The 19,329-nt window shown below is 49.5% G+C and overlaps 1 protein-coding gene across 1 annotated transcript in view; it reads right to left on the bottom strand.

The window, feature by feature from the left end:
* Nucleotides 1-339: 339 nt before the first annotated feature.
* Nucleotides 340-19,329, bottom strand: part of LOC143773248 (NXPE family member 3-like) — a 157,044-nt gene continuing 138,054 nt past the window's right edge. The window contains exons 4-6 of the mRNA XM_077260739.1: nt 4,812-4,885; nt 4,171-4,374; nt 340-1,341 (exon numbers count right to left, since the gene is read on the bottom strand). Of these exons, the coding sequence (XP_077116854.1) occupies nt 809-1,341; nt 4,171-4,374; nt 4,812-4,885 (811 nt within the window). The 3' untranslated portion in view covers nt 340-808. The remainder of the gene's footprint in view (nt 1,342-4,170; nt 4,375-4,811; nt 4,886-19,329) is intronic.

Here is a 19,329-nt window from a genome sequence, read left to right as displayed (position 1 = left end):
GAGTAAGGGGGGCGCCAGAGAGCTGCAAGTTCCAAACTGCAACTGGGAAGTGGGATATAGATAAATCTGATAAATCCCCATCAGAAAGAACCAAGGGCAACCAAACAACCCCGGTTCTTGACAAATTGGTGTGAGTGGTGCTAAAGGTATCCTCCCCGTGAACTATGACACCCATTCTCCCCTCACCGATTTAATTCATTTTATAAAGAAAACAATTTTTTTTTCATACTTATCTCACAGGCAATCCCCAGTAGGTGCAGCTCTGCTTCCAGCATCTGGTACATGTCGGCACATACGAGATGACGCCATTGCGTATGTGCTGTCTCCTGGCCGGAAGTACAGAGAAGATGGAGGGAACAGGAGCTCTGCAGCCATCAATGTTAGACGGCCATTCACAGCTCCAAGAAAGCTCCCAGGCCCCAGCACCAACGTGTGCGCCGCAGCGCACAGCACTTTAGTGCATGATAGGGCCTGGTGAGCAGAAGCACAAGAGCGGGGCCCAAGACCTCTGTACTACAGCTCACCAGGCCCCATTCAGCAGTAAGGGCAGTAATGCCTTGATGGCAGCCATGAATGAACCTATTTTATTCTTTATTTTACAGTGACATCTCTTCAGGAGCTTGTTTTAGTTATAAAGTGTATTTATGATTGAAAAAAAATGATTTTCTCAACCTTGCGATCATACATTTACTACCTATCCTGTGGATGGATGATGCATTTTAATAATAGAGGAGCATTTTGCTTTATAACTATCCAATAGGTAAGATGACCAGCTGCGCTGAATGTTACATATATTCATTGCACCACATTACTGAGGACATATAAAGGACAACATCAGGTCCACCTCATTTTTGATAACAATCCGTACTGGATGAAGATTCTCTGGTTCTCGGTAGCATGAGGTCATTTGCCAGACATCCAATATGGTCACTGGCAGTTTGGAAAACATGGCTCTCATCACTGTATCCAACTGATAGGACAACCAGTCATTAACCAGGGGAAAATTGTATCCAGTGTTGGCAGATTTAATGAGTATTTTTGTGTCTGGACTACGTTCCAAAAGTCTAGATACAGCTTCGCGGATGTGCCACAGTCGGTGAATGTACAGGCTCAGTGGATAGGTGGCAAAATGAGCTGAACAAGTTAAGACGATCACCATTCCTTCCCGAGCTCCCAGTCCATCCAGCTCTGTAGCGATGTAATGTAACTCTTTAATTCCTACTCGCTCCATACGCAGAGGCTTCTGGTGGGCTCTCCATTGCATTACATAGTTATACTCTGCATCTGTGGCCAACAATGGACCTGGGTGGTGAGGCACATGTAGGTCGATTTGCTTGAGAGCTGTGAATAATCATAGTAAAGGAATCAGGCATTACTATTCAACATAGTGTGACTATTTTTAACATTAACAGAATCATTTTGATATCATTCAAAAATGTCAATGGCAAACAAGTGTTATTATAACTAGAGATGTGCAAACCATTTCTAAATTAATCTAATTTGTGACAAATTTTAGTAAATGTCCAATACATGGTGAATTTGAAATACAATTCAAGTGTCATTCTAGAAAAAATGTGAGAAATTATTTTACACAAAGCAGAATACAGCATCACCCAGAAAATGATTACACTATTTTCCCATAATACCTTGCAGCTATAAAATTACATAGTAGAGCACAGCCGATCAAAAGGGACTATCATAGTCTGTATTAAAGCTGAGACTGGGAATGTAGTAAATGTGGATACATCAGAGCTCCCATTTTAACGATAGAGATAGGAATAGAAATCCATAAAACATTGAATAAACATTATAGATAGTGTGTGACAGGACAGCAGTAAGAACCAGGCATCATCAGTTTACCCATAGCCATATATCTTGATATCACTATGACATTCCTAAGATTGTGTTTAAGAGCTTGAAATGTGTACAATAAAGTCATTGAAGCACCCAGAATGTGATACAGTGGTTTCCAGGCAAGTGGAGTCTTTGTTCGTACTTTTGGGAAAAAATTTGATAAAGATCATAGAATCATAGAATGATAGAATGTTAGAGTTTTCAGGGACCTCCTGGGTCATCGTGTCCAACCCCCTGCTCAATGCAGGAGTCACTAAATCATCCCAGACAGAGGTCTGTCCAGCCTTTGTTTGAAGACTTCCATGGAAGGAGAACTCACCACCTCTCGTGACCGCCTGTTCCACTCATTGATCACCCTCAATGTTAAAAAGTTTTTCCTAATATCTAATCTGTATCTTCTCACTTTCCTTCTATTGCTTCTCATGTTTCCATGTGCAAATGAGAATAATGTTGATGTCAAATTTAAAAAGATTTGCTGATGTCTAATGGAAAACTCTTCAATAATATGGAAACACTGCACTAAGTTTACAGTCTTTCTCCTAAACCAGTTGTGTGGCTTATTTTTTATATGAAGTTTTGATCCCCAACATCTCTCCATAATATTTTGACTTTGGCATAAAAATACCTTCCCCAAATTTCCTTTCTAAAGGGAAATATTGCCCACATAGATCACTGAGACACTTTATTCAACAAAGTAAAGGGACAGGTTTCAACTGACACAAAATGAGGTGGATTGGCAATTTAATGTGGCCTTGCAAGCAAAATCTAAAAGTGGCCTCATTGGGTCAAAATTGTGTCAATCTTGGCTAAGAAAACCAGATGGTGTCAGAAAATGGCAGTAGCCACAAAGCTGGTAGGTGGGTCCAATGTAAAAACACAGTTAAAGGGGCAAATGGACAATTAAGCAAAGCACTGCAATGGTAAAAGCAGCAATTCAAGACCACAGTATGTTAAACAGGCACACATGTAGAGGACAATCCAATACTTGCTGCAGCTTACTGAGAGAACACATTGATAGAAAGGCCGACATTACCTACAGGTCAGCTTGTAACTTCATACTTCCACATTCACCCTAGGATGACTGCTCACCTGCAGCCAACTATTCAGCAAATTTGGAAAATTGTTGCTTTTTATCAATACGATCACTTATTCCCACTGATATCACTCTCTTCCTCCAACATCGAGGTGTGTGACACCCCGAGCAGCCGTACATATCTGTCCCCCAAAAAATTATTGATGTGCTCTTTGACTTCTTCTCATCTCAATCATAACTATGCCTTGCCCAAGCACCAGAGGCACTGTAGTTGCTGTATTGATATATTCATACTTTTGAACTCTGCACTTTTTTAAAGTATTCTACTTATTGATAGGGCTATCAAGAACTTAGCACTTTTTGATAATTGACCAGGTCTAGAGGATTTTCTTTTTGATTATTTTGTCCTGGTCTTTGGCATACTCCTTATTATAATTTTTAAATCGTAACTTTTGCACTTTATTAATCCGCCTTCATTTATTTTGCATTGTCTGCCTTGTCATATATGGTTTTATTTCTGTCTTTTTACAGGTGGCTATTCCTGCGCTGCTGATGAAGATTGCACAATATTGACAAGTTCCCCCAAAAAGTTTTATTTATACAGGTTCTTTTAAGTCAATGTGATTCCAAGTATCAAACCTCTTCCTCTGGACAAAACCTAAGATTAGGTTCATCAGCAGCGCAGGTATAGATGCCATCTACCTGGATCAAGCTTTTCTCCGGTCTTCTGACCCATGTCCTTTTGCAGCTGCCTCATGCATCTAATATGTTGCAATTTTGCAACTCCATCTCATGGGTGAAGTACTTTCCTATTGTGATTGCACTCTTTTTACCAGTTAAGACCCTCTTTTGCACTTGTTGTATTCCCCGGCGTCTGCGCTATGGCATCCCTCATATAACAGATGCCAATAGTATTTCAGTGTTTCCCAATCTCCGGTCCTCACAGCCCCCAGCAAATCATGTCTTCAGGATTTCATTAGTATTGCACAGGTGAGGAAAGTATCATCGAGGCATCAGGAAATCTGTCACCTGTGCAACACTATGGAAATCCTGAAAACATGACCTATTGGGGCCGTGAGGACCGGAGTTTGGGAAACACTGACTTAGATGGTCTTCATTGATAACAATGGGGCTTATGGAGGTTCGTCAGCATTTATTATTGAACCCAAGCAGGATGCTCTGTCTCAGATGTGAGTCTAGGATTTGATTTGTGACAATGAAATGTATGAAAGCTATATACATATGCGGTATACAATATAACGTAGATTACTTTATCAACTTACTTGGTACAAACTTTACCAGATATTCCCACCAGCCTCGGAGTGTGGAGTCTCCAAACATGTAGACCATTTTTCCAGAAAGGCATTTTGCCACTTTGTTTGCATTGTTGAAACGTTGATTAGAACAGATAAGGGAGTTCCACGCGTCCTGGTAATAAAATCCTGATGGGTTTGGATTATTAAGTCCTGATGTGCAAAGGTTTGTAACTGTAAACATGGGAACGGCATTATTATTATTATTATTATTATTATTATTTTAGGAAGCCTGATAGTGAGCACAATTGATAATTTTATCAAGTTTGATCAGTGGTAGCTTTAATAAAGACAGATATTAGACAGAGAGATAGATAACAGATAGGTAGATAATAGATAGAAAAAAATATACAGTATATAGGTAGATGATAGCTAGATAATAGATATATAATAGATAGATGATAGAAGATGAATAGATAACAGATAGAGAAAAAATAACTGACAGATAAATAGATGATACATAGTATATAGATAATAGATATATAATAGATAAATAAAAGATAGATAATAGATGGATAATAGATGATAGATGGATAATAGATAGATAGATAGATAGATAGATAGATAGATAGATAGATAGATAGATAGAGATATATAGATGAATTATTTACCTTGGCTAAGACTTTTTCGGGGAAGGACTCTGAAAGGCTTGATATTTGTGGAAAGTTCTTGATCAATAAGTTCCCTGAAAAAAAATCAACAAAAAAAGATATGACGTCACAAATTAATATTGTGAATGTTCACTTTTCTCAAAAACAGAGATAGTCGAATATTTTGAAATTTGAATTTGCCATGCACAATACGTTTTTCCCTCAAATTTTAGTTTGCAGAGAATCCCTTTTTTGTAAACTGCAATATTGCAAAGTCTCCAATTGCTCTGAAAACTTATGTGTCGCGCTCTGGTGTCTCATAAGACTGTATCCAACCCCTTCCAATCTCTTTAGTACAGACACAGGCTTTTTGATGTCAAAGTGACATCATAGAAATGGATATTAATAGTTAGGAACTAAGTCTATTTAATAGGAGATTGCATTGACAGATTTTTCCTTTTTTTAATTGCTCACGTCTAATCAGGAGTAATAGTCTGTCAGGTGTTGTTTATGGTGTAAGCAGCAATGTGTGGCAAGATGATGTTTGCTATGTGAATCTTTGCCTGTCAAGGCATTTGCGGAAATGTTGTGATACTGTATTAAATGTTTGTTTTTTTAAGTTTATTTTGTCATCACCTAATTGTTGCTGGGGGTCTAATTGTTTGGTCCTCTACCAATCATTGAATGAATCATGGATGCTAACATACATGATAACGCTAACCACTATGTTTAGTTATCTCAGCCAGTTCTATGGAGACTTCATCAACTGTGGTCGGAATTCTTCACCCTCTTGTTGCCAGAATCATGTTCCTAGGTCAAACGCCAGAGATCATTTGTCCTATGGATGGCCACTTCTGTACTATTTGACACTAAGTAACTGCTAAGCCAAGTAGGCTGGTCTTTATTTAATCTAGATCTATCAAGCTGGCATTATTAATTATTCTTATTAGAATGAGGTTATTCGTTTTAAATCAGCTTGTTCTAAATTTTCTATAAAGACAAATACAACAAATAAAACACCTGCTCTGGAATGACCTCGGCACATCATCTCATACCTACAGCGTTCGTAGAGGGAGGGGAGATAGTGTGCTACATACATGGGTCACTCCAGATCAAGTGTGTTATTGGATATTGTTTTCAGAGTTCAGCTTAATGAAGTAGTAATAAGGTTGCGGATATGTGATTTCTGGTGTTGTGCCTATAGCCTACAAGGTGAGAGTCCATAATGTAGCTATTTTATTGTTGCAAATTATAGAATATATTTTAACTTCACAATGACGAGCTTTATTTTATCTTTATCTATAAAGAATAAAGTCCTGTTGATCATGTTCCAACTTATTATCCTTTCCTCCACAACTCCTAATTCTATTATCAGATAGTAAATGATAAGTGATTTTTTATAGATTGTTAATTAATGACTAGTGTTGAGCATTCCGATACCGCAAGTATCGGGTATCGGCCGATACTTGCGGTATCGGAATTCCGATACCGGGATTCCGATACTTGGCGCGTATCGGATACCGGAATCGGAAGTTCCATGATTCAAAATTCAGAAATTCAGCCAATGAGAAAGATTCCAAGTGTGGGCACATCCTGTTTAGCATGGAGGGCATGAAACTACTGGCAAGGCTGTGATTGGCTGCTTAAATGATGTCATGATGCAGTTTAAAAGTCGCTGGCGCCATTTTGCGATCACTCTGCTGTGAATTCAGTTAGTGACAGGACGCTGTTTGCTGACTGAGGGACAGTTTAGAGATAGCGATTTGCTTCTTTGTGCTTTCCAAAGGCTAATTTAGCAACCGCTGTGTTCACCTACTAATCACCTTCCTTTTGCCTTGTAGCGCTGTTTTCACAGCGATCTGCAAGGTCTCTCTGTGTGTGTGTGTGTGAGTGCAGCCCACTCTCTAGTCTGAGTGCAGCCACATAGGCCATCCATAGCTGGTTGTATTCAGTTCAGGGAGGGTGGTTCATTGCCTCATACTGTCCTTTTTTTTTTTTTTTTGAAGTAGTGCAGGCTGCTGCACATTTTTTCCAAAAATTCCTATTAGTGTCTTTCCACCCGTCTCCAGCTAATTTGTGGAAAAACACTACATAGGATAAAGTAGAGGAGGGTTTTTGGGCCTTGCAGCGCCGTTTACGGCTGTCTGCACGGTCTCCGTGTGACTGCAGCTCGCCCTGTAGTCTGTGAGCAGCCGTAGCTTGGTTGTCTCCAGCTCAGGGTTGTTCACTGCGTCATACCGCCAAATCAATTTTCATTTTGTTTTCAAGTAGTGCAGGCTGCTGCTAATTAATTTAAAAAAATCCTATTAGTGTCTTTCCACCCGTCTCCAGCTAATTTGTGGAAAAACACTACATAGGATAAAGTAGAGGAGGGTTTTTGGGCCTTGCAGCGCCGTTTACGGCTGTCTGCACGGTCTCCGTGTGACTGCAGCTCGCCCTGTAGTCTGTGAGCAGCCGTAGCTTGGTTGTCTCCAGCTCAGGGTTGTTCACTGCGTCATACCGCCAAATCAATTTTCATTTTGTTTTCAAGTAGTGTAGTCTGCTGCTAATTAATTTAAAAAAATCCTATTAGTGTCTTTCCACCCGTCTCCAGCTAATTTGTGGAAAAACACTACATAGGATAAAGTAGAGGAGGGTTTTTGGGCCTTGCAGCGCCGTTTACGTCTGTCTGCACGGTCTCCGTGTGACTGCAGCTCTATCCGTTGTCAGTTCAGCCCCCCAAAAAATAAATAAATAATAAAGTTCACCAAACACACCAGTTACACCACTTTACATTTGTGTAGGCCACATTAGCTCATATTCAAGTCTAGTCCACACTTTAGAAAATTAGTGTGTCTTATACCTGTTAGGAGGAGTTGCTCAGGAATAAGCACACAAAGCCGTTAGTACTTTTCTGCTTATCTTTATCAGTCAACCAAGATGAAGAAGGCAGTGAGTAAGGCACGTGGGCGTGGGCGTGGGCGCGGAGCAGGGAGGGGACGTGGGGATTCTGTGCCTGCTGCGGGCACCGGTGAGTCATCAGCACCCACTTTCACAAGGGAACAGTCGTTCATGCGCAGCTTTGTCGCCGAGCGCCGTACACCGCTGCTGCGTGAAGACCAAATTGAAGCCGTTGTGGGATGGATGGCAGCTAATGCATCAACTTCCATTAGTGCCACATCCTCTCAGACACAGAGCACTGGAGAGCAGCCATCTGTCTCTTCACCACCTGCAAAATTGCCCAGGCAGACAGAGATCCCAGGACAGGAGCAGTCTCTACTTCTGTTCTCTGAATCATCTCTTGGCTTGGAAACAGGGGGCCAGCCAAGCAGCATTGGAGAAATGGAAGAAGAGGCAGGGTGCAGTGATGCCCAACCGCTTTTTCTGTCTTCCTCTGAAGAGGCGGGTGGGCCAGTGGCTCCGGTCACCACCTCGCAGGCCGCATCAGCTGATGATGACACTCAGGTGCCACTTACTGGTGCGTGCTCTGCTGCTGAGACTACCCAGGAGGAGCAGTTGGGGGCAGAGGGTAGTGTAGATGATGAGGTCCTTGACCCATCTTGGCGTCAGGGACAGGAAGGTGGTGGGAGCAGCTCTGAGGAAGAGATTCCCCGTACGGCCCAAAGAGGGAGAGGGAGGGGGAAGACTGCGGATCCTGCAGCCTCCGCTTTGGCACCCGTAAGGAGCATGTCTCTTCCAAAAGTCAAAAGGGGGGCTCCCAAGACTTGCAGTGCCTGGTCCTTTTTTGACACAGTTGCAGATGACATTTGCTATGTCAGATGCAAGGTGTGTCATCAAAAAATCAAAAGAGGTCAAAAAGTCGCCAACCTCAATACCTCCAACATGTGGAAACATGTGCGCAACAGGCACCCGGCGGAGTTAGACAAACACACTGAAGAGCTAGGCCAACCAACAGCGGCAGCTACCACCTCTTCAGCTCGTGTTGCCTCTTCCTCTAGCTCACACGCAGCTGGTTCGGCTTCCTCCCAGGATCGCCGTGGAAGAACCTCTGGCCCTGTTGTCCAGAGACCCGCTGTCATTCCACCCGCAGCACCACTTTCCCAGTCAACCACACACTCCCAGCCCAGTCTACAGCCATCGGTAGTACAGGCATGGGAGAAAAGGCGGCCTTTCTCGTCAAACCACCCACGAGCACAGGCTCTGACTGCAGGCATTGCCAAACTTCTGTCACTGGAAATGCTGTCATTCAGGCTGGTGGAGACTGACAGCTTCCGTGACTTGATGTCATTGGCAGTCCCACAGTACAGTGTGCCCAGCCGCTTTTACTTCAGCAGGCAAGCCGTCCCTGCCCTGCACAAGCATGTTGAGGGACACATAAAACACGCGCTACTGAACGCCGTCAGTAGCAAGGTCCACCTCACCACCGATGCGTGGACCAGTCAACATGGACAGGGGCGATACCTTTCCCTCACTGCCCATTGGGTTAATGTAGTTGAGCCGGGTACAGACCGTGCGAGTGGCGCAGGACGTGTCCTGCCCACTCCAAGGATTGCAGGAATCCATTCTGTACGCATTGACTCCTCCTCTTACACCAGTTCCTCAGAATCATCGCTGCAGGAGCCGTCACAGTCCACCTCCACATGGACCCGTGATGAACGTGTACCTGTTACGACCGACATGAGCACAGCCGTGGCCAAACGTCAACAGGCCGTCTTGAAATTAATTTTTTTGGGGAATCGTAGCCACACAGCGCAGGAGCTCTGGAATGCCATCAAGCAGGAGAGCGATGTGTGGTTTGAGCCAGCGAATCTCCAGCCAGGCATGGTAGTGTGTGATAATGGCCGAAATCTGGTGGCAGCCCTGGGCCTCGGCAACCTCACTCACATCCCATGTCTGGCACATGTGCTCAATTTGGTCGTGCAGAGTTTTTTGAGGGACTATCCGGATCTTGATGCACTGCTGCACAAGGTCCGCCTAGAGTGTGCTCACTTGCGGCGTTCCAGCACGGCAAAAGCGCGCATTGCGGCTCTGCAGCGCCGACACCGCCTGCCGGAACATCGCATCATATGTGACCTACCTACCAGGTGGAATTCCACGTTACATATGTTGGAGCGGTTGTGTGAGCAGCAGCAAGCTGTAATGGAGTACCAGCTGTATCAGGCACAAAAAAGTCGCAGTCAGCGCCGTACAGACTTCACAACCACAGAGTGGGCCACTATGAAGGATGTCTGCCAGGTTTTGCGTCCCTTTGATTATTCCACGCGGATGGCGAGTGCAGATGATGCACTAGTCAGCATGACTGTCCCCCTTATCTGCCTGCTTGAAAAATCACTGCAAGCGCTAAGGGATGATGTTGTGGAAGAGGTGGAGGATGAGGATTCACCACTTCCATCATCTTCTGGACAGTCAGCGCCACGTGGTTCCTCACAAACGCGTAGGCAGGGGACAGTTTGTGAGGAGGATGAGGAGGAGTCAATGGAGGAGGAAGACATCCGTCCAGAGGAGGGAGTTCCCGAATTGTCCAGTACTCAGTGTGTACAGCGAGGGTGGGGTGATGACGAGCGGGCAGAGATCACGCCTCCAGCTGGGGACAGCGTTTCTTGGGCAGTTGGCAGTCTGCAGCACATGGTGGATTACATGCTGCAGTGCCTGAGAAACGACCGCCGCATCGACCACATTCTCAACATGTCTGATTATTGGGTGTTCACCCTCCTCGATCCTCGCTACCGGGACAACGTAGAAAGCCTCATCACACCGTTGAACTGGGAGCGAAAAATGCGGGAGTACCAAGACACACTGGTCAGTTCCATCATCTTCTCCATTCCAACTGAGAGAAGTGCTGCTACTGCATTCCAAAGCAGCTCAGTGCGTCCAGGCAGTGGTGGAGGCTCTGCACAAAGAGGGAGCAGAAGCAGTGCCTCTGCCCAAGGCAAGACCAGTATGGCCCAACTGTGGCACAGTTTTGTGTGCCCCCCACAAAAGTCTACACCATCACAGACGGCTCCAGTCAGCAGGAGGCAACGGTTCCGTCAGATGGTGACAGACTACATGTCTTGCCCTCTTGCTGTACTCCCAGACGGCTCTTCCCCTTTCAAGTTTTGGGTCTCAAAGCTGGATACATGGCCAGAGCTAAGCCAGTATGCATTGGAGGTGCTGTCTTGCCCTGCGGCCAGTGTATTATCGGAACGTGTCTTTAGTGCTGCAGGTGGTGTACTAACTGACCGTCGCATGCGACTATCCTCCGATAACGTTGACCGGCTTACTTTCCTGAAAATGAACAAGGCCTGGATCTCGCAGGAATTTGCCACTCCTCCTCCTGATTAAATAATTAGGTCACTGTATACGTTATCCAGGTCTCCTGTTGTGTTCATCTTTCTACCACCTGAACTTAAATTCCTGGGCTCCAACACCGCCAGTTGAGGCTCAGACGTGCCGTCTGCACAGTCAAAACATACGACCCAGTGTTATTGGGTTTCAGTAACGTCAGCTGATCCCCAGCTGTGTAGCCGGCAATGTGTCATGCGACCGCCACGCTGACACAACAACTGAAATGTAAGGGAATCTGTCCCCCCCCCCCCAAGGCGTTTGTTACTGAAAGAGCCACCTTGTGCAGCAGTAATGCTGCACAAGGAAAAAGGTAGCTATTTTGGTTTTGCTCCTTGCACACGCAAAACTTAACACTTATAAAATGTGTCCACTGATACCGTAAAACCGTCCCGGAGGTGGGACTTTCCTTCGTAATATGACGCAGCACAGCCGTCATTCCTACCCCCCCGGCGCCGCGCCCCGGCTCCTCAGCGTTGTTTGATTCCGTCCCGGAGCCTGCGCTGTTATGTTATCCCGTGGCCAGGCACACTTAGCGCTGCCCGTCTTCTGGCATCATTTGGTGTCAGGCTGGCTGCGCCTGTGCGGCCACGCTGGCCGAGAGCCCGCCTCGCAGTGTCTTCTGATTTAATCCCACTGGGGGCCTGGGATCTATGGACATGCGCAGTGCATATCTGAACCTCCACCTCTCACTCATCTCCCTATGGCTTCTTCAGACTATTCGGTGTCAGCTGGTCCCTAATAGCATGCCACGGCCGTGACACCGCACAGTCTGAAAAAGAAGCCGTAGGGAGGGGAGTGAGAGGCGAGGATATGCACTGCGCATGGCCATGGATCCCAGGCCCCCAGTGGGATTACATCAGAAGACACTGCGAGGCGGGCTCTCGGCCAGCGCGGCCGCACAGGCGCAGCCAGCCTGACACCAAATGATGTCAGAAGATGGGCAGCGCTAAGTGTGCCTGGCCACGGGATAACATAACAGCGCAGGCTCCGGGACGGAATCAAACAACGCTGAGGAGCCGGGGCACGGCGGCGGGGGGGTAGTAATGATGGCTGTGCTGCGTCATATTACGAAGGAAAGTCCCACCTCCGGGACGGTTTCACGGCTTCAGGGGACACATTTTATAAGTGTTTAGTTCTGTGTTTGCAAGGAGCATGATGAAAAGAGCCACCTTTTCCTTTTGCATCTTTTGTGCTGCACAAGCTGGCTCTTTCAGCTACAAACGCCTTGGGGGGGGGGTTAAAGGTTCCCTTTCGACTTTCTCAGGCTTCGGCCTACATTGTGTTCCTCTGCTTTTCCACCTGCCCCTGGGCTCCAACACCGCTAGTTGCCGTCCAGAAGTGCTGTACGCACAGTCAACAGTCGCTCCTCTGTTATTGGGGTTCAGTAACGTCAGCTGTTCCCCTGCTGTGTGTGTGGCAATCCCTCCTACCTCCTCCAACCTCCTCCTCCTCCACCTGTCCCTGGGCTCCAACACCGCCAGTTGCCGTCCAGAAGTGCTGTACGCACAGTCAACAGTCCCTCCTCTGTTATTGGGGTTCAGTAACGTCAGCTGTTCCCCTGCTGTGTGTGTGGCAATCCCTCCTACCTCCTCCAACCTCCTCCTCCTCCACCTGTCCCTGGGCTCCAACACCGCCAGTTGCCGTCCAGAAGTGCTGTACGCACAGTCAACAGTCCCTCCTCTGTTATTGGGGTTCAGTAACGTCAGCTGTTCCCCTGCTGTGTGTGTGGCAATCCCTCCTACCTCCTCCAACCTCCTCCTCCTCCACCTGTCCCTGGGCTCCAACACCGCCAGTTGCCGTCCAGAAGTGCTGTACGCACAGTCAACAGTCGCTCCTCTGTTATTGGGGTTCAGTAATGTCAGCTGTTCCCCTGCTGTGTGTGTGGCAATCCCTCCTACCTCCTCCAACCTCCTCCTCCTCCACCTGTCCCTGGGCTCCAACACCGCCAGTTGCCGTCCAGAAGTGCTGTACGCACAGTCAACAGTCCCTCCTCTGTTATTGGGGTTCAGTAACGTCAGCTGTTCCCCTGCTGTGTGTGTGGCAATCCCTCCTACCTCCTCCAACCTCCTCCTCCTCCACCTGTCCCTGGGCTCCAACACCGCCAGTTGCCGTCCAGAAGTGCTGTACGCACAGTCAACAGTCCCTCCTCTGTTATTGGGGTTCAGTAACGTCAGCTGTTCCCCTGCTGTGTGTGTGGCAATCCCTCCTACCTCCTCCAACCTCCTCCTCCTCCACCTGTCCCTGGGCTCCAACACCGCCAGTTGCCGTCCAGAAGTGCTGTACGCACAGTCAACAGTCCCTCCTCTGTTATTGGGGTTCAGTAACGTCAGCTGTTCCCCTGCTGTGTGTGTGGCAATCCCTCCTACCTCCTCCAACCTCCTCCAACCTCCTCCTCCTCCACCTGTCCCTGGGCTCCAACACCGCCAGTTGCCGTCCAGAAGTGCTGTACGCACAGTCAACAGTCCCTCCTCTGTTATTGGGGTTCAGTAACGTCAGCTGTTCCCCTGCTGTGTGTGTGGCAATCCCTCCTACCTCCTCCAACCTCCTCCAACCTCCTCCTCCTCCACCTGTCCCTGGGCTCCAACACCGCCAGTTGCCGTCCAGAAGTGCTGTACGCACAGTCAACAGTCCCTCCTCTGTTATTGGGGTTCAGTAACGTCAGCTGTTCCCCTGCTGTGTGTGTGGCAATCCCTCCTATCTCCTCCACCTCCTCCTCCACCTGTCCCTGGGCTCCAACACCGCTAGTTGTTGCCTGGTAGTGCTGTACGCACAGTCCCAACAGTCCCTCCTCTGTTATTGGGGTTCAGTAACGTCAGCTGTTCCCCTGCTGTGTGTGTGGCAATCCCTCCTACCTCCTCCAACCTCCTCCAACCTCCTCCTCCTCCACCTGTCCCTGGGCTCCAACACCGCCAGTTGCCGTCCAGAAGTGCTGTACGCGCAGTCAACAGTCCCTCCTCTGTTATTGGGGTTCAGTAACGTCAGCTGTTCCCCTGCTGTGTGTGTGGCAATCCCTCCTACCTCCTCCAACCTCCTCCAACCTCCTCCTCCTCCACGTGTCCCTGGCCTCCAACACCGCCAGTTGCCGTCCAGAAGTGCTGTACGCACAGTCAACAGTCCCTCCTCTGTTATTGGGGTTCAGTAACGTCAGCTGTTCCCCTGCTGTGTGTGTGGCAATCCCTCCTATCTCCTCCACCTCCTCCTCCACCTGTCCCTGGGCTCCAACACCGCTAGTTGTTGCCTGGTAGTGCTGTACGCACAGTCCCAACAGTCCCTCCTCTGTTATTGGGGTTCAGTAACGTCAGCTGTTCCCCTGCTGTGTGTGTGGCAATCCCTCCTACCTCCTCCAACCTCCTCCAACCTCCTCCTCCTCCACCTGTCCCTGGGCTCCAACACCGCCAGTTGCCGTCCAGAAGTGCTGTACGCACAGTCAACAGTCCCTCCTCTGTTATTGGGGTTCAGTAACGTCAGCTGTTCCCCTGCTGTGTGTGTGGCAATCCCTCCTATCTCCTCCACCTCCTCCTCCACCTGTCCCTGGGCTCCAACACCGCTAGTTGTTGCCTGGTAGTGCTGTACGCACAGTCCCAACAGTCCCTCCTCTGTTATTGGGGTTCAGTAACGTCAGCTGTTCCCCTGCTGTGTGTGTGGCAATCCCTCCTACCTCCTCCAACCTCCTCCAACCTCCTCCTCCTCCACCTGTCCCTGGGCTCCAACACCGCCAGTTGCCGTCCAGAAGAGCGGTACGCACAGTCAACAGTCCCTCCTCTGTTATTGGGGTTCAGTAACGTCAGCTGTTCCCCTGCTGTGTGTGTGGCAATCCCTCCTATTTCCTCCACCTCCTCCTCCACCTGTCCCTGGGCTCCAACACCGCTAGTTGTTGCCTGGTAGTGCTGTACGCACAGTCCCAACAGTCCCTCCTCTGTTATTGGGGTTCAGTAACGTCAGCTGTTCCCCTGCTGTGTGTGTGGCAATCCCTCCTACCTCCTCCAACCTCCTCCAACCTCCTCCTCCTCCACCTGTCCCTGGGCTCCAACACCGCCAGTTGCCGTCCAGAAGTGCTGTACGCACAGTCAACAGTCCCTCCTCTGTTATTGGGGTTCAGTAACGTCAGCTGTTCCCCTGCTGTGTGTGTGGCAATCCCTCCTATCTCCTCCACCTCCTCCTCCACCTGTCCCTGGGCTCCAACACCGCTAGTTGTTGCCTGGTAGTGCTGTACGCACAGTCCCAACAGTCCCTCCTCTGTTATTGGGGTTCAGTAACGTCAGCTGTTCCCCTGCTGTGTGTGTGGCAATCCCTCCTACCTCCTCCAACCTCCTCCAACCTCCTCCTCCTCCACCTGTCCCTGGGCTCCAACACCGCCAGTTGCCGTCCAGAAGTGCTGTACGCACAGTCAACAGTCCCTCCTCTGTTATTGGGGTTCAGTAACGTCAGCTGTTCCCCTGCTGTGTGTGTGGCAATCCCTCCTACCTCCTCCAACCTCCTCCAACCTCCTCCTCCTCCACGTGTCCCTGGGCTCCAACACCGCTAGTTGCCGTCCAGAAGTGCTGTACGCACAGAGCCAAACACCTCGCCAATGTGTTAGTGGGGTTCAGCACCGCCAGCTGTTCCCCTGCTGTGTATACGGCAACGTGTACTGCGACCGCCACGCAGAAACAACAAGTTAAATGTAAGGGAACCTGACCCCCCCCCCCAGGCGTTTGTTACTGAAGGAGCCACCTTGTGCAGCAGTAATGATGCAAAGGGAAAAAGTGCCTCTTTTCGTGATGCTCCTTGCACATGCTGAACCTAACACTTATGAAATGTGTCCCCACACAGCGTTAAACCGTCCGGTAGGTGGAACTTTCCTTTGTCGTGTGACGCAGCACAGCCATCATTTTTACCCCCTTGGCGCCGTGCGCCCCCTCCTCAGCGTTGTTTGAATCTGTCCCGGAGCCTGCGCTGTTAGGTTAGCCCTTGGCCATGCACACATGTTGCGCTGCCCGTCTTCTGACCTCATTTGGTGTCAGGCTGGCTGCGCCTGTGCGGGTGCGCTGGCCGAGATCCCGCCTCGCAGTGTCGTCTAATGTAATCCCACCGCGGGCCTGTGATCCGTGCCCGTGCGCAGTGCATATCCTCTCCTCTCACTCCCCTCCCTACGGCTTCTTCAGACTGTGCGATGTCAGCTGGTCCCTAATAGCATGCCACGGCCGTGACACCGCACAGTCTGAAAAAGCCGTAGGGAGGGGAGTGAGAGGAGAGGATATGCACTGCGCACGGGCACGGATCACAGGCCCGCGGTGGGATTACATTAGACGACACTGCGAGGCGGGATCTCGGCCAGCGCACCCGCACAGGCGCAGCCAGCCTGACACCAAATGAGGTCAGAAGACGGGCAGCGCAACATGTGTGCATGGCCAAGGGCTAACCTAACAGCGCAGGCTCCGGGACAGATTCAAACAACGCTGAGGAGGCGGCGCACGGCGCCAAGGGGGTAAAAATGATGGCTGTGCTGCGTCACACGACAAAGGAAAGTTCCACCTACCGGACGGTTTAACGCTGTGAGGAGACACATTTCATAAATGTTAGGTTCCGCATGTACAAGGACCATAATTAAAAGAGCTAAGTTTACCTTTTCCAGCATTAGTGCTGTACACAATGGCTCTTTCAGCTACAAACGCCTGGGGGGGGGGGGGGGTTAAAGGTTTCCTTTCAACTTGCTCGAGTGCAGGCTTCGGCCTACACTCCGCTCCCCCTGCTCCTCCTGCTGACCCTGGGCTCTAACACCGCCAGTTTTTGCCCAGATGTGCTAGCTGCACAGAGAAAAACACCAGCCAATGTGTCAGTGGGGTTCAGCACCGCCAGCTGTTCCCCTGCTGTGTAGCCGGCAACGTGTCCTGCGACCGCCACGCAGACACAAGAACTGAAATTGAAGGGAACCTGTCCCCCCTCCCCCAGGTGTTTCTATGTTTTACAGCTACCTTGAACAGCAGTAATGCTGCATGTGTTCAAGGTGGCTCAGAAACTTATTCTCCTTGCCCATGTTGAAGTGAACACGTCTAAAATGTGTCCTCTGTGACCATTAAAACGTCCCTCAGGTGTGATTTGACTTTGTATTGACACACGCAACAAGCTCCTTGGTAACGCTGCCCGTCTTCTGGCATCATTGTTTGGCTGGCTGCGCCTCTGCGGCCGCCCTGACCCACACAACGCCCCTCGTTGTCTTATTTAATGGGACTGCGAGGGTGTGATTGATGGGCAGGATCAGTGCATCAGTTCGCCTGTCCCTCCTCTCCTTCCGCCTTCTTCGGACTGTGCGGCTTCATGGCCGTGGCATGCGATAAGGGATCAGATGACGCCGCACAGTCTGAAGCGGGTGTAAGGACCCGAGTGTGAGAGTCGAACATATGTGCTGCGCCAGGCCCTGAATCCCAGCCCCGCAGTGTTTTAACAATGTTAAGACACTGCGGGGCTGGGATTCATGGGCATCGCGAACCGCACCGGCCGACATTACATGATGCCAGAAGATGGGCAGCGCTAACGGCGCTAGGCCAGGGGATAACACGACAGCGCAGACTCCTGTACAGCAAATAACAACGCTCGGGAGGCTGCACCCAGCACCAAGGTGGGATTCTTGACACCTGTGCTGCGTCTCATTACAAAGGGAACTCTCGCCTCCATTACACAGTTTGACTGTATAAAGGGCTGAATGTTATACGTGTTCCATTCAGCGTGTGCAAGGAGAAAAATTACAAGAGCAACCTTTGACTTGCGCAGCACTGCTGCTGCATAAGCTGTGGCTCTTCTACTTTGTAACCCCTGAGGGGGGGTTAAAGGTGACTTTTGAAATCGGTTCAATTAGGCTTCGGCCTACACTCTGCTCCACCTGCAGAGCCCGGGCTCCAACAACGCTAGTTGCTGTCCGGAAGTGCTGGCTGCACAGAGCCAAACACCTCGCCAATGTGTCAGTGGGGTCCAGCACCGCCAGCTGTTCCCCTGCTGTGTAGCCGGCAACGTGTCCTGCAAAAGCCACGCAGACACAACAGACCCAAAGCTGCCGCCAGTGCAGGCTTCGGCCTACACTCCCCTCCCCCTGCTCCTCCTCCTCCTGCTCCTCCTCCTGCTGTCCCTGGGCTCTAACACACCGCCAGTTGGGGCCCAGATGTGCTAGCTGCACAGAGAAAAACACCAGCCAATGTGTCAGTGGGGTCCAGCACCGCCAGCTGTTCCCCTGCTGTGCAGCCGGCAACGTGTCCTGCAAAAGCCACGCAGACACAAGAACTGAAATTGAAGGGAACCTGTCCCCCCTCCCCCAGGCGTTTTTACGTTATCCAGCCACCTTGTACAGCGGTAATGCTGCATGTGTGCAAGGTGGCTCAGAAACGTATTCTCCTCGCACATGTGGAACTGAAAACACGTCTGAAATGTGTCCTCTGTGTGACCATTTAACCGTCCCGGTGGTGTGACTTTCCTTTGTAATGACACGCTGCAACCCCCTTGGTAGCGCTGCCCGTCTTCTGGCATCATTGTTTGGCTGCCTGCGCCTCTGCGGCCGCCCTGACCCACACAACGCCCCTCGTTGTCTTATTTATTGGGACTGCGAGGGTGTGATTGATGGGCAGGATCAGTGCATCAGTTCGCCTGTCCCTCCTCTCCTTCCGCCTTCTTCGGACTGTGCGGCTTCATGGCCGTGGCATGCGATAAGGGATCAGATGACGCCGCACAGTCTGAAGCGGGTGTAAGGACCCGAGTGTGAGAGGCCAACATATGTGCTGCGCCAGGCCCTGAATCCCAGCCCCGCAGTGTTTTAACAATGTTAAGACACTGCGGGGCTGGGATTCATGGTCATCGCGAACCGCACCGGCCGACATTACATGATGCCAGAAGATGGGCAGCGCTAACGGCGCTAGGCCAGGGGATAACACGACAGCGCAGACTCCTGTACAGCAAATAACAACGCTCGGGAGGCTGCACCCAGCACCAAGGTGGGATTCTTGACACCTGTGCTGCGTCTCATTACAAAGGGAACTCTCGCCTCCATTACACAGTTTGACTGTATAAAGGGCTGAATGTTATACGTGTTCCATTCAGCGTGTGCAAGGAGAAAAATTACAAGAGCAACCTTTGACTTGCGCAGCACTGCTGCTGCATAAGCTGTGGCTCTTCTACTTTGTAACCCCTGAGGGGGGGTTAAAGGTGACTTTTGAAATCGGTTCAATTAGGCTTCGGCCTACACTCTGCTCCACCTGCAGAGCCCGGGCTCCAACAACGCTAGTTGCTGTCCGGAAGTGCTGGCTGC

The sequence above is a fragment of the Ranitomeya variabilis genome, chromosome 5, assembly GCF_051348905.1.
Source record: "Ranitomeya variabilis isolate aRanVar5 chromosome 5, aRanVar5.hap1, whole genome shotgun sequence".
NCBI lineage: Eukaryota > Metazoa > Chordata > Amphibia > Anura > Dendrobatidae > Ranitomeya > Ranitomeya variabilis.
This window is presented reverse-complemented; position numbering and strand designations above follow the sequence as displayed.